The sequence below is a fragment of the Pseudoliparis swirei genome, chromosome 5 (genome assembly GCF_029220125.1).
Source record: "Pseudoliparis swirei isolate HS2019 ecotype Mariana Trench chromosome 5, NWPU_hadal_v1, whole genome shotgun sequence".
Taxonomy (NCBI): domain Eukaryota; kingdom Metazoa; phylum Chordata; class Actinopteri; order Perciformes; family Liparidae; genus Pseudoliparis; species Pseudoliparis swirei.
In genome coordinates this window covers 27583253-27608534 of record NC_079392.1, presented here as the reverse complement: position 1 = coordinate 27608534, position 25282 = coordinate 27583253, and the positions used below count along the sequence as shown (strand labels likewise).

Sequence of the window (25282 nt, the reverse complement as noted above, 5' to 3'; positions counted from 1 at the left end):
CCGCCGTCGGTTCTCGAAACAAGCGCACCTCTTTTTTTCCGGCGGTCCCGGATGAGCTTCTGGGTGATCCTCCTCCAGCGCGGCTGGGAGCTCAGCAGCTTCAGCTTGGACACCACGGAGAGGTCGTTGCTCGCCGCCGGGCGCAGCTCGTTGAACAGGAAGCGCAGCCGCTCGATGACGGGGGCGCACACCTCCTTGTAGGAGCGGCCCTGCTCCTGGTGGGTCTGAGGGCCACACGGGTCAGTACATCTACACCAGCACGCTCATATATATATATATATAGAATAATATATTTTTTTATTATTATATATATCTATCTATATATAATAAATCTATTAAAAAATGTATATATATTATAATATATATACACACACACACACACAATACAAACATTATATATATATATATATATATATATATATATAACCTACCTTGATTAAAGAACACTTGGCCTGGTAGACCATGCGGCACACGTCAATCACAGATTTGGGGAGGGACCTCTGATTCCCCTGGTCCACGCCCAGCGCACACTGGCTGACGAGGGAGAGGGCGACGTGGCCTGAGAGGAGAGGAGGAGGAGCTAGGAAACATCTCAATGAGTCTTTGAAGACTACGGAAGCCCAGAGAGGAAAAACATTCAGGTGGTCCATCGTCTAGGTTTTATTTAAATACTTCTCTCTCCTGTGTTTACAAGTTAAGAAAAGGTGAAAACTATAAGCGTCTGAAGTTGTGCGTTTGTTGTTGTAATACTCATGTTGTCCACCAGGGGCAGCGCTACCTCACCATAAAGCATTCATGTTCACTCCCAGGTGACGTTTGAGTCTCTGCTGCAGGTTGTGGACATCAAGAACTCCCGAGAAGAAAACCAGGATGTTTTAGTCTTATTCAGCACTTCTCCCTCTGGCAGCCAGCATGAGTATTACAACAACACATAAAGCCCACCCGGCTGGAGACTGTCCCCTCAGGGCTTCCGTACATAACTAACCACTCTTTAAGAAGGCAAAGCGAGCGCCTGAGGACGACGTGACGTTACCCAGGTCCTGATGCTTCAGCAGGCAGCAGAGCAGCAGGCGGCCCACCTCCTCCACCGGGTGCTCGGGGGGGAAGGTGATGGGGGTGATGAGGTGGTACTGCTTACAGCAGCGCTCGATTTGGCACAGGAAGTCCTACCAGGGGAGAAGAGTAAATATACACTTCAGGCCAACGCTCTATACGACCTTCAGGCCAGCACTCTATACGACCTTCAGGCCAGCGCTCTATACGACCTTCAGGCCAACGCTCTATACAACCTTCAGGCCAACGCTCTATACGACCTTCAGGCCAGCGCTCTATACGACCTTCAGGCCAATGCTCTATACGACCTTCAGGCCAACGCTCTATACGACCTTCAGGCCAGCGCTCTATACGACCTTCAGGCCAGCGCTCTATACGACCTTCAGGCCAGCGCTCTATACGACCTTCAGGCCAACGCTCTATACGACCTTCAGGCCAGCGCTCTATACGACCTTCAGGCCAACGCTCTGCTCGACCTTCAGGCCAACGCTCTATACGACCTTCAGGCCAGCGCTCTATACGACCTTCAGGCCAGCGCTCTATACGACCTTCAGGCCAACGCTCTATACGACCTTCAGGCCAACGCTCTATACGACCTTCAGGTCAACGCTCTATACGACCTTCAGGCCGGCCCTGCGTGGTGTTGTTGTTTACCTTGACCGCATGGCCCTGCGTGGTGTTGTTGTTTACCTTGACGGCGTGGCACTGCGTGGTGTTGTTGTTTACCTTGACGGCGTGGCACTGCGTGGTGTTGTTGTTTACCTTGACGGTGTGGCCCTGCGTGGTGTTGTTGTTTACCTTGACGGCGTGGCACTGCGTGGTGTTGTTGTTTACCTTGACGGTGTGGCCCTGCGTGGTGTTGTTGTTTACCTTGACGGCGTGGCACTGCGTGTTGTTGTTTACCGTGACGGCGTGGCACTGCGTAGTGTTGTTGTTTAACTTGACGGCGTGGCCCTGCGTGGTGTTGTTGTTTACCTTGACGGCGTGGCCCTGCATGGTGTTGTTTACCTTGACGGCGTGGCCCTGCATGGTGTTGTTTACCTTGACGGCGTGGCCCTGCGTGGTGTTGTTGTTTACCTTGACGGCGTGGCCCTGCATGGTGTTGTTTACCTTGACGGCGTGGCCCTGCGTGGTGTTGTTGTTTACCTTGACGGCGTGGCCCTGCGTGGTGTTGTTGTTTACCTTGACGGCGTGGCCCTTCGTGGTGTTGTTGTTTACCTTGACGGCGTGGCCCTGCGTGGTGTTGTTGTTTACCTTGACGGCGTGGCCCTGCGTGGTGTTGTTGTTTACCTTGACGGCGTGGCCCTGCGTGGTGTTGTTTAACTTGACGGCGTGGCCCTGCGTGGTGTTGTTGTTTACCTTGACGGCGTGGCCCTGCGTGGTGTTGTTGTTTACCTTGTGCGTGGCCCTGCGTGGTGTTGTTGTTTACCTTGACGGCGTGGCCCTGCGTGGTGTTGTTGTTTACCTTGACGGCGTCGCCCCGCGTGCTCTTGTTGGTTACCTTGTGGCGTGGCCCCGCGTGGTGTTGTTGTTTACCTTGACGGCGTGGCCCTGCGTGGTGTTGTTGTTTACCTTGACGGCGTGGCCCTGCGGGGTGTTGTTGTTTACCTTGGGCGTGGCCCTGCGTGGTGTTGTTGTTTACCTTGACGGCGTGGCCCTGCGTGGTGTTGTTGTTTACCTTGACGGCGTGGCCCTGCGTGGTGTTGTTGTTTACCTTGACGCGTGGCCCCGCGTGGTGTTGTTGTTTACCTTGACGGCGTGGCCCCGCGTGGTGTTGTTGTTTACCTTGACGGCGTGGCCCTGCGTGGTGTTGTTGTTTACCTTGACGGCGTGGCCCCGCGTGGTGTTGTTGTTTACCTTGACGGCGTGGCCCTGCGTGGTGTTGTTGTTTACCTTGACGGCGTGGCCCTGCGTGGTGTTGTTTACCTTGACGGCGTGGCCCCGCGTGGTGTTGTTGTTTACCTTGTGGCGTGGCCCTGCGTGGTGTTGTTTACCTTGACGGCGTGGCCCTGCGTGGTGTTGTTGTTTACCTTGACGGCGTGGCCCTGCGTGGTGTTGTTGTTTACCTTGTCGGCGTGGCCCTGCGTGGTGTTGTTGTTTACCTTGACGGCGTGGCCCTGCGTGGTGTTGTTTACCTTGACGGCGTGGCCCTGCGTGGTGTTGTTGTTTACCTTGACGGCGTGGCCCTGCGTGGTGTTGTTGTTTACCTTGACGGCGTGGCCCTGCGTGGTGTTGTTGTTTACCTTGACGGCGTGGCCCTGCGTGGTGTTGTTGTTTACCTTGACGGCGTGGCCCTGCGTGGTGTTGTTGTTTACCTTGACGGCGTGGCCCTGCGTGGTGTTGTTGTTTACCTTGACGTGTGGCCCTGCGTGGTGTTGTTGTTTACCTTGACGGCGTGGCCCTGCGTGGTGTTGTTGTTTACCTTGATGGCGTGGCCCTGCGTGGTGTTGTTGTTTACCTTGACGGCGTGGCCCTGCGTGGTGTTGTTGTTTACCTTGACGGCGTGGCCCTGCGTGGTGTTGTTGTTTACCTTGACGGCGTGGCCCTGCGTGTGTTGTTGTTTACCTTGACGGCGTGGCCCTGCGTGGTGTTGTTGTTTACCTTGACGGCGTGGCCCTGCGTGGTGTTGTTGTTTACCTTGACGGCGTGGCCCCGCGTGGTGTTGTTGTTTACCTTGGGCGTGGCCCCGCGTGGTTGTTGTTTCCCTTGACGGCGTGCCCCTGCGTGGTGTTGTTGTTTACCTTGCTGGCGTGGCCCTGCGTGGTGTTGTTGTTTACCTTGACGGCGTGGCCCTGCGTGGTGTTGTTGTTTACCTTGACGGCGTGGCCCTGCGTGGTGTTGTTGTTTACCTTGACGGCGTGGCCCTGCGTGGTGTTGTTGTTTACCTTGACGGCGTGGCCCTGCGTGGTGTTGTTTACCTTGACGGCGTGGCCCTGCGTGGTGTTGTTGTTTACCTTGACGGCGTGGCCCTGCGTGGTGTTGTTGTTTACCTTGACGGCGTGGCCCTGCGTGGTGTTGTTGTTTACCTTGACGGCGTGGCCCAGCGTGGTGTTGTTGTTTACCTTGACGGCGTGGCCCTGCGTGGTGTTGTTGTTTACCTTGACGGCGTGGCCCTGCGTGGTGTTGTTGTTTACCTTGACGGCGTGGCCCTGCGTGGTGTTGTTGTTTACCTTGTGGCGTGGCCCTGCGTGGTGTTGTTGTTTACCTTGACGGCGTGGCCCTGCGTGGTGTTGTTGTTTACCTTGACGGCGTGGCCCTGCGTGGTGTTGTTGTTTACCTTGACGGCGTGGCCCTGCGTGGTGTTGTTGTTTACCTTGACGGCGTGGCCCCGCGTGGTGTTGTTGTTTACCTTGACGGCGTGGCCCGCGTGGTGTTGTTGTTTACCTTGACGGCGTGGCCCTGCGTGGTGTTGTTGTTTACCTTGACGGCGTGGCCCTGCGTGGTGTTGTTGTTTACCTTGACGTGTGGCCCTGCGTGGTGTTGTTGTTTACCTTGACGGCGTGGCCCTGCGTGGTGTTGTTTACCTTGACGGCGTGGCCCTGCGTGGTGTTGTTGTTTACCTTGACGGCGTGGCCCGCGTGGTGTTGTTGTTTACCTTGACGGCGTGGCCCTGCGTGGTGTTGTTGTTTCCCTTGAGGGCGTGGCCCTGCGTGGTGTTGTTGTTTACCTTGACGGCGTGGCCCTGCGTGGTGTTGTTGTTTACCTTGACGGCGTGGCCCTGCGTGGTGTTGTTGTTTACCTTGACGGCGTGGCCCTGCGTGGTGTTGTTGTTTACCTTGACGGCGTGGCCCTGCGTGGTGTTGTTGTTTACCTTGACGGCGTGGCCCTGCGTGGTGTTGTTGTTTACCTTGACGGCGTGGCCCCGCGTGGTGTTGTTGTTTACCTTGACGGCGTGGCCCTGCGTGGTGTTGTTGTTTACCTTGACGGCGTGGCCCTGCGTGGTGTTGTTGTTTACCTTGACGGCGTGGCCCTGCGTGGTGTTGTTGTTTACCTTGACGTGTGGCCTGCGTGGTGTTGTTCTTGTGGCGTGGAAGTTGTTGTTTACCTTGACGGCGTGGCCCTGCGTGGTGTTGTTGTTTACCTTGACGGCGTGGCCCTGCGTGGTGCTGTTGTTTACCTTGACGGCGTGGTCGCGCGTGGTGTTGTTGCTTACCTAGCCGGCCTGGCCCTGCGTGGTGTTGTTGTCTACCTTGTCGGCGTGGCCCCGCGTGGTGTTGTTGTTTACCTTGACGGCGTGGCCCTGCGTGGTGTTGTTGTTTACCTTGACGGCGTGGCCCTGCGTGGTGTTGTTGTTTACCTTGACGGCGTGGCCCTGCGTGGTGTTGTTGTTTACCTTGACGGCGTGGCCCTGCGTGGTGTTGTTGTTTACCTTGACGGCGTGGCCCTGCGTGGTGTTGTTGTTTACCTTGACGGCGTGGCCCTGCGTGGTGTTGTTGTTTACCTTGACGGCGTGGCCCTGCGTGGTGTTGTTGTTTACCTTGACGGCGTGGCCCTGCGTGGTGTTGTTGTTTACCTTGACGGCGTGGCCCTGCGTGGTGTTGTTGTTTACCTTGACGGCGTGGCCCCGCGTGGTGTTGTTGTTTACCTTGACGGCGTGGCCCTGCGTGGTGTTGTTGTTTACCTTGACGCGTGGCCCCGCGTGGTGTTGTTGTTTACCTTGACGGCGTGGCCCTGCGTGGTGTTGTTGTTTACCTTGACGGCGTGGCCCTGCGTGGTGTTGTTGTTTACCTTGACGGCGTGGCCCTGCGTGGTGTTGTTGTTTACCTTGACGGCGTGGCCCCGCGTGGTGTTGTTGTTTACCTTGACGGCGTGGCCCTGCGTGGTGTTGTTGTTTACCTTGACGGCGTGGCCCGCGTGGTGTTGTTGTTTACCTTGACGGCGTGGCCCTGCGTGGTGTTGTTGTTTACCTGACGGCGTGGCCCCGCGTGGTGTTGTTGTTTACCTTGACGGCGTGGCCCTGCGTGGTGTTGTTGTTTACCTTGACGGCGTGGCCCTGCGTGGTGTTGTTGTTTACCTTGACGGCGTGGCCCTGCGTGGTGTTGTTGTTTACCTTGACGGCGTGGCCCAGCGTGGTGTTGTTGTTTACCTTGACGGCGTGGCCCTGCGTGGTGTTGTTGTTTACCTTGACGTGTGGCCCTGCGTGGTGTTGTTGTTTACCTTGACGGCGTGGCCCGCGTGGTGTTGTTGTTTACCTTGACGGCGTGGCCCCGCGTGGTGTTGTTGTTTACCTTGACGGCGTGGCCCTGCGTGGTGTTGTTGTTTACCTTGACGGCGTGGCCCTGCGTGGTGTTGTTGTTTACCTTGACGGTGGCCCGCGTGGTGTTGTTGTTTACCTTGACGGCGTGGCCCCGCGTGGTGTTGTTGTTTACCTTGACGGCGTGGCCCCGCGTGGTGTTGTTGTTTACCTTGACGGCGTGGCCCCGCGTGGTGTTGTTGTTTACCTTGACGGCGTGGCCCCGCGTGGTGTTGTTGTTTACCTTGACGGCGTGGCCCCGCGTGGTGTTGTTGTTTACCTTGACGGCGTGGCCCCGCGTGGTGTTGTTGTTTACCTTGACGGCGTGGCCCTGCGTGGTGTTGTTGTTTACCTTGACGGCGTGGCCCTGCGTGGTGTTGTTGTTTACCTTGGGCGTGGCCCTGCGTGGTGTTGTTGTTTACCTTGACGGCGTGGCCCTGCGTGGTGTTGTTGTTTACCTTGACGGCGTGGCCCTGCGTGGTGTTGTTGTTTACCTTGACGGCGTGGCCCCGCGTGGTGTTGTTGTTTACCTTGACGGCGTGGCCCTGCGTGGTGTTGTTGTTTACCTTGACGGCGTGGCCCTGCGTGGTGTTGTTGTTTACCTTGACGGCGTGGCCCTGCGTGGTGTTGTTGTTTACCTTGACGGCGTGGCCCCTGCGTGGTGTTGTTGTTTACCTTGACGGCGTGGCCCGCGTGGTGTTGTTGTTTACCTTTACGGCGTGGCCCCGCGTGGTGTTGTTGTTTACCTTGACGGCGTGGCCCTGCGTGGTGTTGTTGTTTACCTTGACGGCGTGGCCCTGCGTGGTGTTGTTTACCTTGACGGCGTGGCCCTGCGTGGTGTTGTTTACCTTGACGGCGTGGCCCTGCGTGGTGTTGTTGTTTACCTTGACGGCGTGGCCCTGCGTGGTGTTGTTGTTTACCTTGACGGCGTGGCCCTGCGTGGTGTTGTTGTTTACCTTGACGGCGTGGCCCTGCGTGGTGTTGTTGTTTACCTTGACGGCGTGGCCCTGCGTGGTGTTGTTGTTTACCTTGACGGCGTGGCCCTGCGTGGTGTTGTTGTTTACCTTGACGGCGTGGCCCTGCGTGGTGTTGTTGTTTACCTTGACGGCGTGGCCCGGCGTGGTGTTGTTGTTTACCTTGACGGCGTGGCCCTGCGTGGTGTTGTTGTTTACCTTGACGGCGTGGCCCTGCGTGGTGTTGTTGTTTACCTTGACGGCGTGGCCCAGCGTGGTGTTGTTGTTTACCTTGACGGCGTGGCCCTGCGTGGTGTTGTTGTTTACCTTGACGGCGTGGCCCTGCGTGGTGTTGTTGTTTACCTTGACGGCGTGGCCCTGCGTGGTGTTGTTGTTTACCTTGACGGCGTGGCCCTGCGTGGTGTTGTTGTTTACCTTGACGGCGTGGCCCTGCGTGGTGTTGTTGTTTACCTTGACGGCGTGGCCCTGCGTGGTGTTGTTGTTTACCTTGACGGCGTGGCCCTGCGTGGTGTTGTTGTTTACCTTGACGGCGTGGCCCCGCGTGGTGTTGTTGTTTACCTTGACGGCGTGGCCCTGCGTGGTGTTGTTGTTTACCTTGACGGCGTGGCCCTGCGTGGTGTTGTTGTTTACCTTGACGGCGTGGCCCTGCGTGGTGTTGTTGTTTACCTTGACGGCGTGGCCCCGCGTGGTGTTGTTGTTTACCTTGACGGCGTGGCCCTGCGTGGTGTTGTTGTTTACCTTGACGGCGTGGCCCTGCGTGGTGTTGTTGTTTACCTTGACGGCGTGGCCCTGCGTGGTGTTGTTGTTTACCTTGACGGCGTGGCCCCGCGTGGTGTTGTTGTTTACCTTGACGGCGTGGCCCTGCGTGGTGTTGTTGTTTACCTTGACGGCGTGGCCCTGCGTGGTGTTGTTGTTTACCTTGACGTGTGGCCCTGCGTGGTGTTGTTGTTTACCTTGACGGCGTGGCCCCGCGTGGTGTTGTTGTTTACCTTGACGGCGTGGCCCGCGTGGTGTTGTTGTTTACCTTGACGGCGTGGCCCCGCGTGGTGTTGTTGTTTACCTTGACGGCGTGGCCCTGCGTGGTGTTGTTGTTTACCTTGACGGCGTGGCCCTGCGTGGTGTTGTTGTTTACCTTGACGGCGTGGCCCTGCGTGGTGTTGTTGTTTACCTTGACGGCGTGGCCCTGCGTGGTGTTGTTGTTTACCTTGACGGCGTGGCCCTGCGTGTGTTGTTGTTTACCTTGACGGCTTGGCCCTGCGTGGTGTCGTTGTCTACCTTGACGGCGTGGCCCAGCATGGTGTTGTTGTAGACCTTGACGGCGTGGCCCTGCGTGGGGTTGTTGTTTACCTTGACGGCGTGGCCCCGCGTGGTGTTGTTGTTTACCTTGACGGCGTGGCCCTGCGTGGTGTTGTTGTTTACCTTGACGGGCGTGGCCCTGCGTGGTGTTGTTGTTTACCTTGACGGCGTGGCCCTGCGTGGTGTTGTTGTTTACCTTGACGGCGTGGCCCCGCGTGGTGTTGTTGTTTACCTTGACGGCGTGGCCCGCGTGGTGTTGTTGTTTACCTTGACGGCGTGGCCCTGCGTGGTGTTGTTGTTTACCTTGTCGGCGTGGCCCCGCGTGGTGTTGTTGTTTACCTTGACGGCGTGGCCCTGCGTGGTGTTGTTGTTTACCTTGACGGCGTGGCCCTGCGTGGTGTTGTTGTTTACCTTGACGGCGTGGCCCTGCGTGGTGTTGTTGTTTACCTTGACGGCGTGGCCCTGCGTGGTGTTGTTGTTTACCTTGACGGCGTGGCCCTGCGTGGTGTTGTTGTTTACCTTGACGGCGTGGCCCTGCGTGGTGTTGTTGTTTACCTTGACGGCGTGGCCCGGCGTGGTGTTGTTGTTTACCTTGACGGCGTGGCCCTGCGTGGTGTTGTTGTTTACCTTGACGGCGTGGCCCTGCGTGGTGTTGTTGTTTACCTTGACGGCGTGGCCCTGCGTGGTGTTGTTGTTTACCTTGACGGCGTGGCCCGCGTGGTGTTGTTTACCTTGACGGCGTGGCCCTGCGTGGTGTTGTTGTTTACCTTGACGGCGTGGCCCCGCGTGGTGTTGTTGTTTACCTTGACGGCGTGGCCCTGCGTGGTGTTGTTGTTTACCTTGACGGCGTGGCCCTGCGTGGTGTTGTTGTTTACCTTGACGGCGTGGCCCTGCGTGGTGTTGTTGTTTACCTTGACGGCGTGGCCCTGCGTGGTGTTGTTGTTTACCTTGACGGCGTGGCCCTGCGTGGTGTTGTTGTTTACCTTGACGGCGTGGCCCTGCGTGGTGTTGTTGTTTACCTTGACGGCGTGGCCCTGCGTGGTGTTGTTGTTTACCTTGACGGCGTGGCCCTGCGTGGTGTTGTTGTTTACCTTGACGGCGTGGCCCTGCGTGGTGTTGTTGTTTACCTTGACGGCGTGGCCCTGCGTGGTGTTGTTGTTTACCTTGACGGCGTGGCCCTGCGTGGTGTTGTTGTTTACCTTGACGGGCGTGGCCCTGCGTGGTGTTGTTGTTTACCTTGACGGCGTGGCCCTGCGTGGTGTTGTTGTTTACCTTGACGGCGTGGCCCAGCGTGGTGTTGTTGTTTACCTTGACGGCGTGGCCCTGCGTGGTGTTGTTGTTTACCTTGACGGCGTGGCCCTGCGTGGTGTTGTTGTTTACCTTGACGGCGTGGCCCTGCGTGGTGTTGTTGTTTACCTTGACGGCGTGGCCCTGCGTGGTGTTGTTGTTTACCTTGACGGCGTGGCCCAGCGTGGTGTTGTTGTTTACCTTGACGGCGTGGCCCCGCGTGGTGTTGTTGTTTACCTTGACGGCGTGGCCCTGCGTGGTGTTGTTGTTTACCTTGACGGCGTGGCCCTGCGTGGTGTTGTTGTTTACCTTGACGGCGTGGCCCTGCGTGGTGTTGTTGTTTACCTTGACGGCGTGGCCCCGCGTGGTGTTGTTGTTTACCTTGACGGCGTGGCCCTGCGTGGTGTTGTTGTTTACCTTGACGGCGTGGCCCTGCGTGGTGTTGTTGTTTACCTTGACGGCGTGGCCCTGCGTGGTGTTGTTGTTTACCTTGACGGCGTGGCCCTGCGTGGTGTTGTTGTTTACCTTGACGGCGTGGCCCTGCGTGGTGTTGTTGTTTACCTTGACGGCGTGGCCCTGCGTGGTGTTGTTGTTTACCTTGACGGCGTGGCCCTGCGTGGTGTTGTTGTTTACCTTGACGGCGTGGCCCCGCGTGGTGTTGTTGTTTACCTTGACGGCGTGGCCCTGCGTGGTGTTGTTGTTTACCTTGACGGCGTGGCCCTGCGTGGTGTTGTTGTTTACCTTGACGGCGTGGCCCTGCGTGGTGTTGTTGTTTACCTTGACGGCGTGGCCCTGCGTGGTGTTGTTGTTTACCTTGACGGCGTGGCCCTGCGTGGTGTTGTTGTTTACCTTGACGGCGTGGCCCTGCGTGGTGTTGTTGTTTACCTTGCGGCGTGGCCTGCGTGGTGTTGTTGTTTACCTTGACGGCGTGGCCCTGCGTGGTGTTGTTGTTTACCTTGACGGCGTGGCCCTGCGTGGTGTTGTTGTTTACCTTGACGGCGTGGCCCCTCGTGGTGATGTTGTTTACCTTGACGGCGTGGCCCTGCGTGGTGTTGTTGTTTACCTTGACGGCGTGGCCCTGCGTGGTGTTGTTTACCTTGACGGCGTGGCCCTGCGTGGTGTTGTTGTTTACCTTGACGGCGTGGCCCTGCGTGGTGTTGTTGTTTACCTTGACGGCGTGGCCCTGCGTGGTGTTGTTTACCTTGACGGCGTGGCCCTGCGTGGTGTTGTTTACCTTGACGGCGTGGCCCTGCGTGGTGTTGTTGTTTACCTTGACGGCGTGGCCCTGCGTGGTGTTGTTGTTTACCTTGACGGCGTGGCCCTGCGTGGTGTTGTTGTTTACCTTGACGGCGTGGCCCTGCGTGGTGTTGTTGTTTACCTTGACGGCGTGGCCCTGCGTGGTGTTGTTGTTTACCTTGACGGGCGTGGCCCCGCGTGGTGTTGTTGTTTACCTTGACGGCGTGGCCCGTGGTGTTGTTTACCTTGACGGCGTGGCCCGCGTGGTGTTGTTGTTTACCTTGACGGCGTGGCCCTGCGTGGTGTTGTTGTTTACCTTGACGGCGTGGCCCTGCGTGGTGTTGTTGTTTACCTTGACGGCGTGGCCCTGCATGGTGTTGTTTACCTTGACGGCGTGGCCCTGCGTGGTGTTGTTGTTTACCTTGACGGCGTGGCCCTGCGTGGTGTTGTTGTTTACCTTGACGGCGTGGCCCTGCGTGGTGTTGTTTACCTTGACGGCGTGGCCCTGCGTGGTGTTGTTGTTTACCTTGACGGCGTGGCCCTGCGTGGTGTTGTTTACCTTGACGGCGTGGCCCTGCGTGGTGTTGTTGTTTACCTTGACGGCGTGGCCCTGCGTGGTGTTGTTGTTTACCTTGACGGCGTGGCCCTGCGTGGTGTTGTTGTTTACCTTGACGACGTGGCCCTGCGTGGTGTTGTTTACCTTGACGGCGTGGCCCTGCGTGGTGTTGTTGTTTACCTTGACGGCGTGGCCCTGCGTGGTGTTGTTGTTTACCTTGACGGCGTGGCCCCGCGTGGTGTTGTTTACCTTGGCCCTGCGTGGTGTTGTTGTTTACCTTGACGGCGTGGCCCTGCGTGGTGTTGTTGTTTACCTTAACGGCGTGGCCCTGCGTGGTGTTGTTGTTTACCTTGACGGCGTGGCCCTGCGTGGTGTTGTTGTTTACCTTGACGGCGTGGCCCTGCGTGGTGTTGTTTACCTTGACGGCGTGGCCCTGCGTGGTGTTGTTTACCTTGACGGCGTGGCCCTGCGTGGTGTTGTTTACCTTGACGGCGTGGCCCTGCGTGGTGTTGTTGTTTACCTTGACGGTGTGGCCCTGCGTGGTGTTGTTTACCTTGACGGCGTGGCCCTGCGTGGTGTTGTTGTTTACCTTGACGGCGTGGCCCTGCATGGTGTTGTTTACCTTGACGGCGTGGCCCTGCGTGGTGTTGTTGTTTACCTTGACGGCGTGGCCCTGCGTGGTGTTGTTGTTTACCTTGACGGTGTGGCCCTGCGTGGTGTTGTTGTTTACCTTGACGGCGTGGCCCTGCGTGGTGTTGTTGTTTACCTTGACGGTGTGGCCCTGCGTGGTGTTGTTGTTTACCTTGACGGCGTGGCCCTGCGTGGTGTTGTTGTTTACCTTGACGGCGTGGCCCTGCGTGGTGTTGTTGTTTACCTTGACGGCGTGGCCCTGCGTGGTGTTGTCGGCGATGGCCTGCAGGAAGGGCTGGGCGTGGTCGCTCAGCGGGATCCTCCTGGACTTCTCCGGGCTGCCGGCGCCGTGCGAGCTGCAGTGGTCCTCGTCCTTCTCCTCGTTGTAGTTGTAGTGGATCTGACTGGTCTGAAGACCCCCGGAGAAGATGGAGGACTGGAGCCACTCTGGGGGGGGGGGGGGGAGGAGTTAACTAAAGTTCACCACACAGGTAACCGACAAGAAGCTGGAGTGAAGTGGACCTACTGGCACACTCCAGCTCCATGGGCGACAGGGCGGTGCTCTTGGCCAGGTAGGAGGCGTGGAGGCCCAGCAGGAGGCCCAGGTTCCTCTCAGTGTCGATGAGCGGAGACGACAGGCTGCTCAGGTCAGGAGTGGTGACGGTCTCCTGGTTGGGCTGAGACAAGAGGAGACAAGAGGAGACCATGAGGAGGAGCAAGAGGAGACAAGAGGAGGAGCAAGAGGAGACCATGAGGAGGAGCATGAGGAGACGAGAGGAGGAGCAAGAGGAGACAAGAGGAGGAGCATGAGGAGACATGAGGAGGAGCAAGAGGAGGAGCAAGAGGAGACAAGAGGAGACCATGAGGAGGAGCATGAGGAGACAAGAGGAGGAGCATGAGGAGACCAAGAGGAGGAGCATGAGGAGACAAGAGGAGGAGCAAGAGGAGACAAGAGGAGGAGCATGAGGAGGAGCAAGAGGAGACAAGAGGAAGAGCATGAGGAGACCAAGAGGAGGAGCATGAGGAGACCAAGAGGAGGAGCATGAGGAGACAAGAGGAGGAGCATGAGGAGACCAAGAGGAGGAGCATGAGGAGACAAAAGGAGGAGCATGAGGAGACAAGAGGAGACCATGAGGAGGAGCATGAGGAGACAAGAGGAGGAGCATGAGGAGACCAAGAGGAGGAGCATGAGGAGACAAGAGGAGGAGCAAGAGGAGACAAGAGGAGCATGAGGAGACCAAGAGGAGCATGAGGAGACAAGAGGAGGAGCAAGAGGAGACAAGAGGAGACCATGAGGAGGAGCAAGAGGAGACAAGAGGAGGAGCAAGAGGAGACCATGAGGAGGAGCATGAGGAGACAAGAGGAGGAGCAAGAGGAGACAAGAGGAGGAGCAAGAGGAGGAGCATGAGGAGACAAGAGGAGGAGCATGAGGAGACAAGAGGAGGAGCAAGAGGAGACAAGAGGAGACCATGAGGAGGAGCATGAGGAGATGAGAGGAGGAGCAAGAGGAGACAAGAGGAGGAGCATGAGGAGACATGAGGAGGAGCAAGAGGAGGAGCAAGAGGAGACAAGAGGAGACCATGAGGAGGAGCATGAGGAGACAAGAGGAGGAGCATGAGGAGACCAAGAGGAGGAGCATGAGGAGACAAGAGGAGGAGCATGAGGAGGAGCAAGAGGAGACAAGAGGAAGAGCATGAGGAGACAAGAGGAGGAGCAAGAGGAGACAAGAGGAGGAGCATGAGGAGACCAAGAGGAGCATGAGGAGACAAGAGGAGACAAGAGGAGAAGCATGAGGAGACCAAGAGGAGGAGCATGAGGAGACAAGAGGAGGAGCAAGAGGAGGAGCATGAGGAGACAAGAGGAGACCATGAGGAGGAGCAAGAGGAGACCATGAGGAGGAGCAAGAGGAGGAGCATGAGGAGACAAGAGGAGACCATGAGGAGGAGCAAGAGGAGACAAGAGGAGGAGCATGAGGAGACAAGAGGAGGAGCATGAGGAGGCAAGAGGAGGAGCATGAGGAGAGAGAGAGGAGCATGAGGAGACAAGAGGAGGAGCATGAGGAGACAAGAGGAGGAGCATGAGGAGACAAGAGGAGGAGCATGAGGAGACAAGAGGAGGAGCATGAGGAGACAAGAGGAGGAGCATGAGGAGACAAGAGGAGGAGCATGAGGAGGAGCAAGAGGAGACAAGAGGAGGAGCATGAGGAGACAAGAGGAGGAGCATGAGGAGACAAGAGGAGGAGCATGAGGAGACAAGAGGAGGAGCATGAGGAGACAAGAGGAGGAGCATGAGGAGACCAAGAGGAGGAGCATGAGGAGACAAGAGGAGGAGCAAGAGGAGACAAGAGGAGGAACATGAAGAGGAGCAAGAGGAGACAAGAGGAGGAGCATGAGGAGACCAAGAGGAGGAGCATGAGGAGACAAGACGAGGAGCATGAGGAGACAAGAGGAGCATCAGGAGACAAGAGGAGGGGCATGAGGAGACAAGAGGAGGAGCATGAGGAGATGAGGAGACAAGAGGAGACCATGAGGAGGAGCAAGAGGAGGAGCATGAGGAGACAAGAGGAGACCATGAGGAGGAGCAAGAGGAGACAAGAGGAGGAGCATGAGGAGACGAGGAGACAAGAGGAGACCATGAGGAGGAGCAAGAGGAGGAGCATCAGGAAATAAGAGGAGCATGAGGAGACAAGAGGAAAACATGAGGAGGAGCAAGAGGAGACAAGAGGAGGAGCATGAGGAGACGAGGAGACAAGAGGAGACCATGAGGAGGAGCAAGAGGAGGAGCATCAGGAAATAAGAGGAGGAGCATGAGGAGACAAGAGGAAAACATGAGGAGGAGCAAGAGGAGACAAGAGGAGGAGCATGAGGAGACGAGGAGACAAGAGGAGACCATGAGGAGGAGCAAGAGGAGGAGCATCAGGAAATAAGAGGAGGAGCATGAGGAGACAAGAGGAGGCGCATGAGGAGACAAGAGGAGGAGCATGAGGAGACAAGAGGAGGAGCATGAGGAGACAAGAGGAGGAGCATGAGGAGACAAGAGGAGGAGCAAGAGGAGACAAGAGGAGGAGCATGAGGAGGAGCAAGAGGAGACACGAGGAGGAGCATGAGGAGACCAAGAGGAGGAGCAAGAGGAGGAGCATGAGGAGACAAGAGGAGACCATGAGGAGGAGCATGAGGAGACAAGAGGAGGAGCATGAGAAGACCAAGAGGAGGAGCATGAGACAAGAGGAGGAGCAAGAGGAGACAAGAGGAGGAGCATGAGGAGACCAAGAGGAGGAGCATGAGGAGACAAGAGGAGGAGCATGAGGAGACCAAGAGGAGGAGCATGAGACAAGAGGAGGAGCAAGAGGAGACAAGAGGAGGAACATGAAGAGGAGCAAGAGGAGACAAGAGGAGGAGCATGAGGAGACCAAGAGGAGGAGCATGAGGAGACAAGACGAGGAGCATGAGGAGACAAGAGGAGCATCAGGAGACAAGAGGAGGGGCATGAGGAGACAAGAGGAGGAGCATGAGGAGATGAGGAGACAAGAGGAGACCATGAGGAGGAGCAAGAGGAGGAGCATGAGGAGACAAGAGGAGACCATGAGGAGGAGCAAGAGGAGACAAGAGGAGGAGCATGAGGAGACGAGGAGACAAGAGGAGACCATGAGGAGGAGCATCAGGAAATAAGAGGAGGAGCATGAGGAGACAAGAGGAGGAGCATGAGGAGACGAGGAGACAAGAGGAGGCGCATGTGAGAACCCAATGTCACTGACATTTAAATAAACAGACATTTAAAGAAAACCCGAAATACGAGGCGCACTTCGCCCTCTGGTGGCCAACATGAGTACTGCAGCCCCCCGGCCAGCGGGCCGAATGTCCCTCAGGGCTTCCGTACCTCCATGTACTGGCCCACGCAGAAGGCCTGCATGGACTCCCTGGTGTCCTCGAACAGCAGCGCGGCCTCCAGGGCCAGCACCGGGTCCCCGCCGGTGAACTGGGCTGCAGGAGGAGAGAGAGACCCGGTCACCACGGGGTCCAGAAGAGTCCGCCTGGGACCTAGACCCCTTCCCCCGGAGCTCACCCAGGATGCTGTTCCCCGCCAGCGACTGGGACTGAGCCTGGAAGTCCTTGATGTCGTACACCTTCCCGTCGATCACGGTCCAGAAGCCGCCGTCCTTGTTGTGGTTCTCCAGGTCGGCCTTGCGGATCGGGGACACCTCCTCGTTGTTCTTGGAGCTCTGGCCTGCGGAGAAGGATCCTGCCACAGCAGAAGAAGAGCTCGTCACATTCTACACGAGCGGACCCCCGCTCCCCGTGCGCCACGCGGGCGGGTCATTATACCCATGATGCCCGGCCAGGCCAGGTCCTCGTTGTCGTCCCGCTCGTGGCCCGGCGCCAGGTGGTTGAAGCGGTCCAGGTGCTCCAGGAGTCCGGCCAGGAGGGGGATGGAGCCGGTCTCCTGCATCAGACCTGCATCGATGGTGAGGAGCAGGACGATGGAGACCACCAGCTCGGGCAGCAGCACCCCTGAGGGAGCGCACACACACAACGTCTCACCGGCGGGCTTCGACGGCCGTGGCGTTCACGCTGCACCTGAACGCAGCGCAAGTTACCCGTCAGGTCTCCTTCAATGACACGAGAGACTTCAGCAAAGTGGCGTCGGCCGGTGGAGGCGATGCTCGTGGCCACTGGCAGGATGTCCCCGATGTGAGTGCAGAGCAGAGAGATGTACTTCTTCAGCAGGGAGCCCACGCCCAGCAGCTCCGGGCCTGGAGAGGAGGAGAGGTGAGCATGACATCATCATGCCCTGCTCAAAGGACTTTAGAAACAACCAATCAGTGTTCAACAGGAAGAGAGCTAGTGACGCGAGCTAGTGACGCGAGCTAGTGACGCGAGCTAGTGACGCGAGCTAGTGACGCGAGCTAGTGACGCGAGCTAGTGACGCGAGCTAGTGACGCGAGCTAGTGACGCGGGCTAGTGACGCGAGCTAGTGACGCGAGCTAGTGACGCGAGCTAGTGACGCGAGCTAGTGACGCGAGCTAGTGACGCGAGCTAGTGACGCGAGCTAGTGACGCGAGCTAGTGACGCGGGCTAGTGACGCGAGCTAGTGACGCGAGCTAGTGACGCGAGCTAGTGACGCGAGCTAGTGACGCGAGCTAGTGACGCGAGCTAGTGACGCGAGCTAGTGACGCGGGCTAGTGACGCGAGCTAGTGACGCGAGCCAGTGACGCCGAGCTAGTGACGCGAGCTGGTGACGCGAGCCAGTGACGCCGAGCCAGTGACGCGAGCCAGTGACGCGAGGCCAGTGACGTTAGCTAGTGACGTGGGCTAGTGACGTGGGCTAGTGACGTGAGCTAGTGACGTGAGCTAGTGACGTGGGCTAGTGACGTGGGCTAGTGACGCCGGCCAGTGACGCGAGCCAGTGACGTGAGCCAGTGACGTTAGCCAGTGACGCCAGCCAGTGACGCGAGCCAGTGACGTTAGCCAGTGACGCGGCCAGTGACGTGAGCCAGTGACGCGAGCCAGTGACGCCAGTGACGCCAGCAGTGACGCGAGCTAGTGACGCGAGCTAGTGACGCGAGCTAGTGACGCGAGCTAGTGACGCGAGCTAGTGACGTTAGCTAGTGACGCGAGCTAGTGACGCGAGCTAGTGACGCGAGCTAGTGACGCGAGCTAGTGACGCGAGCTAGTGACGCTAGCTAGTGACGCGAGCTAGTGACGTTAGCTAGTGACGTGAGCTAGTGACGTTAGCTAGTGACGCGAGCTAGTGACGCGAGCTAGTGACGCGGGCTAGTGACGCGGGCTAGTGACGCGAGCTAGTGACGCGAGCTAGTGACGCGAGCTAGTGACGCTAGCTAGTGACGCGAGCTAGTGACGTTAGCTAGTGACGCGAGCTAGTGACGCGAGCTAGTGACGCGAGCTAGTGACGCGAGCTAGTGACGCGAGCTAGTGACGCGAGCTAGTGACGCGAGCTAGTGACGCGGGCTAGTGACGCGAGCTAGTGACGCGAGCTAGTGACGCGAGCTAGTGACGCGAGCTAGTGACGCGAGCTAGTGACGCGAGCTAGTGACGCGGGCTAGTGACGTGAGCTAGTGACGTGGGCTAGTGACGTTAGCTAGTGACGTGGGCTAGTGACGTGGGCTAGTGACGTGAGCTAGTGACGTGAGCTAGTGACGTGAGCTAGTGGCGGGCTAGTGACGTTAGCTAGTGACGTGAGCTAGTGACGTGAGCTAGTGACGTGAGCTAGTGACGTGGGCTAGTGACGTTAGCTAGTGACGTGAGCTAGTGACGTGAGCTAGTGACGTGAGCTAGTGACGTGAGCTAGTGACGTTAGCAGCACCGCTAACGGAGAGCCAGGAGGTTCACTTCATGAACATGATGATGCGTTCAGGCTCCGCTCAGTGAACACGAGTACTGGCGGAAGGTAAATGATAACTCATGGTGCGTTCAGGTGTAATCTAGCTCAATGTAGTGTTGGTGATGAACTAGAATAAATCAGTTTTCACATGAATATAAAATCGATGTTATTGGAATGGCTCTCTAATCAAACAGCTGGTTCCCCCGATGGAGACTCACTGTAGGCGTGGCCCTCGGGGCCCTCGGGGCCCTCGGGGCCCTCGGGGCCGCTGACCCCCAGGTACAGCTTGCTGACCAGCAGTCTCTGGAAGCGCAGCAGCAGGTCCAGAGAGGCCGAGCGCTCCTTGCTCACAGGCTCCGCCTCCAGGCAGCTGGAGATGCGGCGCGCCGCGTCCTTCAGCCGGGCCACCGTCTGGGAGGCGATGTTCCTGAGGGGTCGGAGGCTCGTTAGAGGTCACGTGACCGTGTGACCAGAGGTCACGGGGTCACGTGACGGCAGCAGGTCCAGACCTCAGCAGCTGCTGCACCAGCTGCACCAGAGGGAGGCTCTGCTTCCCGGAGGACTCGTAGATGCCGGTGTTGATGAGGTCTTTGTCCAGCACGGCGCGGCAGCGCTGCAGCGTGGAGGCGTCGGCCTCCTGCTCGTCCACCTCCTTCTCCTTCTGCGCCTCCTTCTTGGCCTCGATGTCCTGCGGGGGATGAATGCCAGCGTCCGGTGAGAGGGTCCGCGTCGGGGCGCCGTCCCCTCGGTGAACCCCGCTCACCTGGATCTCCGCCGTGACGGCGGCATTCAGCGCCGACTCCAAGCCGCCGTCGGCCATCAGGCTGCTGACCAGCAGGTCGATCATGAAGCGGCGGCCGGGACTCACGCTCATCTCATGGCCCGACGCTGGAGGACACAACGCAGTCCATGGACGTGTGTGTGTGCACGACATACTCACAGTCTATCTTTTTATTATTCTTCGTGATGAATTATTTATTTTCCTGTGTAATTATTATTTATACTTTTGCATTATTATTTATCTATTATTTATACTTTTGTATCATTAGTATTATTTATTTTCCTGTATTATTATTATCATCCTTTTGTAATATTTGTATTAATTATTCTTCATCTCTCATGTTGCCCTTTTGCTGCCCGTCGTCCCCCTGGTGCTCGATAAAGTTCCCTTTGAATCCTCACCGGCGTTGGGCAGCAGCGAGGACAGCGCCCTGGCCCGCTCCTCGGCGGTGGGCAGCAGCACCGACCAGCCGCTCTGCAGAACGGCCTGCGCCGCCGCCTGCACCGAGCTCAGGACGCCGGCGTTGCTGGCCAGGCCCGCCACGGTCTGCTTGAGGCTGGCGAGCAGCGCGCCGCCCGGGCCCAGGCCCAGCTCCTCCGGCTCCACCTGGTTGCTGATGGCCGCAGGAGATGCAGACAGGCGGGCTGCGGCTCAAGGGCGGGCAGCTGCTTCTTGTTGGAGAACAGCTACCTGCAGCGCAGCCGTGGAGCAGGTTGCTGCGACCACCATGCACTCCTTCTCCTGCGGGGGGGGCCAGTCCGAGCCGCCGTCCACCTCCCAGAGGCGCAGCAGGTCCAGCTGCAAAGGCCACTTACAGGAACGAGCAGCAAAGTCCCTGCCCACCGGACTTACCAGGTAATAAGGTCCTCCGACAGGACGCTCTTACCAGGATAAGGTGGGGCCTCAAGGACCCTTACCAGGTAATAAGGTCCCCAGGCCCACCCTAATAAGGTCCTCAAGGGGCTTCCAGGGAGGTAACAGAAACCTTTAGGGTAATAAGGTTCATATTAAAGGACCCTTACCAGGTAATAAGGTCCTTCTTCCAAAGGACCCTTACCAGGTAATAAGGTCCTCAAAGGACTCTTACCAGGTAATAAGGTCCTCAAGGACCCTTACCAGGTAATAAGGTCCTCAAAGGACTCTTACCAGGTAATAAGGTCCTCACAGGACCCTTACCAGGTAATAAGGTCCTCAAAGGACCCTTACCAGGTAATAAGGTCCTCAAAGGACCCTTACCAGGTAATAAGGTCCTCAAAGGACCCTTACCAGGTAATAAGGTCCTCAAGGACCCTTACCAGGTAATAAGGTCCTCAAAGGACCCTTACCAGGTAATAAGGTCCTCAAAGGACTCTTACCAGGTAATAAGGTCCTCAAAGGACCCTTACCAGGTAATAAGGTCCTCAAAGGACTCTTACCAGGTAATAAGGTCCTCAAAGGACTCTTACCAGGTAATAAGGTCCTCAAAGGACCCTTACCAGGTAATAAGGTCCTCAAAGGACTCTTACCAGGTAATAAGGTCCTCAAAGGACTCTTACCAGGTAATAAGGTCCTCAAGGACCCTTACCAGGTAATAAGGTCCTCATATGACTCTTACCAGGTAATAAGGTCCTCAAAGGACTCTTACCAGGTAATAAGGTCCTCAAGGACCCTTACCAGGTAATAAGGACTCTTACCAGGTAATAAGGTCCTCAAAGGACCTTACCAGGTAATAAGGTCCTCAAAGGACCCTTACCAGGTAATAAGGTCCTCAAGGACTCTTACCAGGTAATAAGGTCCTCAAAGGACCCTTACCAGGTAATAAGGTCCTCAAGGACTCTTACCAGGTAATAAGGTCCTCAAAGGACTCTTACCAGGTAATAAGGTCCTCAAAGGACTCTTACCAGGTAATAAGGTCCTCAAAGGACCCTTACCAGGTAATAAGGTCCTCAAAGGACTCTTACCAGGTAATAAGGTCCTCAAAGGACTCTTACCAGGTAATAAGGTCCTCAAAGGACCCTTACCAGGTAATAAGGTCCTCAAAGGACCCTTACCAGGTAATAAGGTCCTCAAAGGACTCTTACCAGGTAATAAGGTCCTCAAAGGACTCTTACCAGGTAATAAGGTCCTCAAAGGACCCTTACCAGGTAATAAGGTCCACAAAGGACTCTTACCAGGTAATAAGGTCCTCAAAGGACCCTTACCAGGTAATAAGGTCCTCAAAGGACTCTTACCAGGTAATAAGGTCCTCAAAGGACCCTTACCAGGTAATAAGGTCCTCAAAGGACCCTTACCAGGTAATAAGGTCCTCAAAGGACTCTTACCAGGTAATAAGGTCCTCAAAGGACCCTTACCAGGTAATAAGGTCCTCAAAGGACCCTTACCAGGTAATAAGGTCCTCAAGGACTCTTACCAGGTAATAAGGTCCTCAAAGGACCCTTACCAGGTAATAAGGTCCTCAAAGGACTCTTACCAGGTAATAAGGTCCTCAAAGGACTCTTACCAGGTAATAAGGTCCTCAAAGGACCCTTACCAGGTAATAAGGTCCTCAAAGGACTCTTACCAGGTAATAAGGTCCTCAAAGGACTCTTACCAGGTAATAAGGTCCTCAAAGGACCCTTACCAGGTAATAAGGTCCTCAAAGGACTCTTACCAGGTAATAAGGTCCTCAAAGGACCCTTACCAGGTAATAAGGTCCTCAAAGGACTCTTACCAGGTAATAAGGTCCTCAAAGGACCCTTACCAGGTAATAAGGTCCTCAAAGGACTCTTACCAGGTAATAAGGTCCTCAAAGGACCCTTACCAGGTAATAAGGTCCTCAAAGGACCCTTACCAGGTAATAAGGTCCTCAAAGGACTCTTACCAGGTAATAAGGTCCTCAAAGGACTCTTACCAGGTAATAAGGTCCTCAAAGGACTCTTACCAGGTAATAAGGTCCTCAAAGGACTCTTACCAGGTAATAAGGTCCTCAAAGGACCCTTACCAGGTAATAAGGTCCTCAAAGGACTCTTACCAGGTAATAAGGTCCTCAAAGGACCCTTACCAGGTAATAAGGTCCTCAAAGGACCCTTACTAGGTAATAAGGTCCACAAAGGACTCTTACCAGGTAATAAGGTCCTCAAAGGACTCTTACCAGGTAATAAGGTCCTCAAAGGACCCTTACCAGGTAATAAGGTCCTCAAAGGACCCTTACCAGGTAATAAGGTCCTCAAAGGACCCTTACCAGGTAATAAGGTCCTCAAAGGACCCTTACCAGGTAATAAGGTCCTCAAAGGACCCTTACCAGGTAATAAGGTCCTCAAAGGACTGTTAGTTCATAGGTAACAAGGTCTTTATGATAAGGTCTTATAATCGTTAAGATAAGGTCTTATAATCGTTAAGATAAGGTCTTATAATCATTATGATAAGGTCTTATAATCGTTATAATAAGGTCTTCATAATCTTTATGATAAGGTCTTATAATCGTTATGATAAGGTCTTATAATCTTTATGATAAGGTCTTATAATCGTTAAGATAAGGTCTTTCTGATAAGGTCTTATAATCGTTAAGATAAGGTCTTTCTGATAAGGTCTTTATAATCTTTATGATAAGGTCTTATAATCGTTATAATAAGGTCTTATAATCGTTATGATAAGGTCTTATAATCATTATAATAAGGTCTTTATAATCTTTATGATAAGATCTTATAATCGTTATAATAAGGTCTTTATAATCGTTATGATAAGGTCTTATAATCATTATAATAAGGTCTTATAATCGTTATGATAAGGTCTTATAATCGTTATAATCTTTATGATAAAGTCTTATAATCTTTATGATAAGGTCTTATAATCTTTATAAGGTCTTATAATAGTTATAATAAGGTCTTATAATCTTTATAAGGTCTTATAATCGTTATGATAAGGTCTTATAATCATTATAATAAGGTCTTATAATCGTTATGATAAGGTCTTATCGTTATAATAAGGTCTTTATAATCTTTATGATAAGGTCTTATCGTTATGATAAGGTCTTATAATCATTATAATAAGGTCTTATAATCGTTATAATAAGGTCTTATAATCGTTATAATAAGGTCTTTATAATCTTTATGATAAGGTCTTATAATCGTTATGATAAGTTCTTATCATTATAATAAGGTCTTATAATCGTTATAAGGTCTTATAATTGTTATAATAAGGTCTTTATAATCTTTATGATAAGGTCTTATAATCGTTATGATAAGGTCTTATAATCATTATAAGGTCTTATAATCGTTATGATAAGGTCTTATAATCGTTATAATAAGGTCTTTATAATCATTATGATAAGGTCTTAAAATCGTTATAATAAGGTCTTTATAATCTTTATGATAAGGTCTTATAATAGTTATAATAAGGTCTTTATAATCTTTATGATAAGGTCTTATAATAGTTATAATAAGGTCTTATAATCGTTATGATAAGGTCTTATAATCGTTATGATAAGGTCTTATAATCATTATGATAAGGTCTTATAACAGTTATAATAAGGTCTTATAATCATTATGATAAGGTCTTTATAATCTTTATGATAAGGTCTTATAATCGTTATAATAAGGTCTTATAATCTTTATGATAAGGTCTTATAATCGTGATCCCAAGTCGTGGTTCTGTTCTCACCCTGGAGGCAGTCGAGCAGCTTGGGGTAGCGGACGTGCTCGTCGGTGCCGTGGCCGAGCCGCTGGTTGTCGCCCTTCCCCCAGGTGTACACCTGTCCATCTTTGGTGAGCGCCACGGAGAACTGGCTGCCGCAGCACACCTTCACCACGTCCAGGTCCTGCAGCTTCTCCACCAGCTTGGGGGTCTTGCAGCCGTCGCTGCCCCCCCGGCCCAGCTTCCCGTAGTCCCCGTCCCCCCAGGACCAGACCTGGCCTGAGGGGGCGCAGAGACACGCTGGATCAGTGAGACCCCCTGAAGGCCTCAAGACCTGAACCCTCAAGACCTGAACCCTCAGACCGGCCCGGTCCCCGGTTGCTCCCCCGTATAACTGTGGCTGTGTATTTGATATCCTTCTGGTTGGTTCTCACCGTTCTCCGTCACAGAGAGCGTCTGAGCGTCGCCGCTGCCACACGCCACGTCCGTGACCTTCAGCCCCTTCAGCGCCGTGACCAGCATGGGTGTGGTCTGGTCCTCGCTGGAGCCTAGAGAGCCGATCAGAGACGGACGTCGTTAGATGCGTTTGCCGCAGCCCCCGGCGGCTCGGCGCGGGCGGCGCTCACCGTGGCCCAGCCGGCCGTAGTTCCCTCGGCCCCACGTGTAGAGCTCCCCGTCGGCCGTGATGGCGGCGCTGTACGTGCTGCCGCACGCCACGTGCACCACGTGCTTCCCCGTCTGCTTCCCGTTGAAGGCCGCGATCATCGTGGGCTCCTCCAGGTACCTGCGGCACAGCGGAGGAGCGCGTGAGGAGGAGACGACGACGCGCTCGCGGTGCGTTCGGGCGCCGGTGCTTACGTGGCGTCCCCGTGCCCGAGGCGGCCCCCGTCCCCGCAGCCCCAGGAGAACACCTCCCCGCTGGAGGACAGGGCCAGGTGGTGCTGCCCGTCGGGGTGCGCCGCCAGCTTCACCACCTTCCTGGAGCTCAGGCCGTGGATCAGGACCGGAGCCTGGAGCGACACGGGGTCAGTCAGCGGGGCGCCGTGAGGCAGAAACCGCCCGGCGACGGGACTCACCAGGGTGGTGCTCTTGTAGTTCTGGGTGTAGACGGCGCCGCTGCTGGACAGGATGAGGAAGCCCTTCTCCGAACACACCACCTGCGCCACGCCGAGGCTCGACAGGCCTTTGCAGTGGATCGGCCCGTTGACGTTGGCGTAGAGCTTCCAGCCCAGCAGGCCCCAGGCGATCACCTCCTGAAGGGTCCCCTGGACGAGGAGAGGGAGGAGTCACACGGGGACATGGCACTC

General features: G+C 55.5%; 1 protein-coding gene across 1 annotated transcript in view; it reads right to left on the bottom strand.

Moving 5' to 3' along the window:
- herc2 (HECT and RLD domain containing E3 ubiquitin protein ligase 2) overlaps positions 1-25282 on the bottom strand; it is a 72468-nt gene that overhangs the window by 35969 nt on the left and 11217 nt on the right. Inside the window, exons 11-28 of the mRNA XM_056413960.1 lie at positions 25052-25240; positions 24834-24985; positions 24602-24759; positions 24410-24523; positions 24003-24254; positions 19787-20029; positions 19368-19492; positions 19114-19292; positions 18823-19031; positions 16860-17015; positions 16588-16773; positions 16328-16504; positions 16142-16245; positions 12792-12942; positions 12510-12712; positions 1034-1166; positions 432-559; positions 29-224 (exon numbers count right to left, since the gene is read on the bottom strand). Coding sequence (XP_056269935.1) covers positions 29-224; positions 432-559; positions 1034-1166; positions 12510-12712; positions 12792-12942; positions 16142-16245; positions 16328-16504; positions 16588-16773; positions 16860-17015; positions 18823-19031; positions 19114-19292; positions 19368-19492; positions 19787-20029; positions 24003-24254; positions 24410-24523; positions 24602-24759; positions 24834-24985; positions 25052-25240 — 3055 coding nt within the window. The remainder of the gene's footprint in view (positions 1-28; positions 225-431; positions 560-1033; positions 1167-12509; positions 12713-12791; positions 12943-16141; positions 16246-16327; positions 16505-16587; positions 16774-16859; positions 17016-18822; positions 19032-19113; positions 19293-19367; positions 19493-19786; positions 20030-24002; positions 24255-24409; positions 24524-24601; positions 24760-24833; positions 24986-25051; positions 25241-25282) is intronic.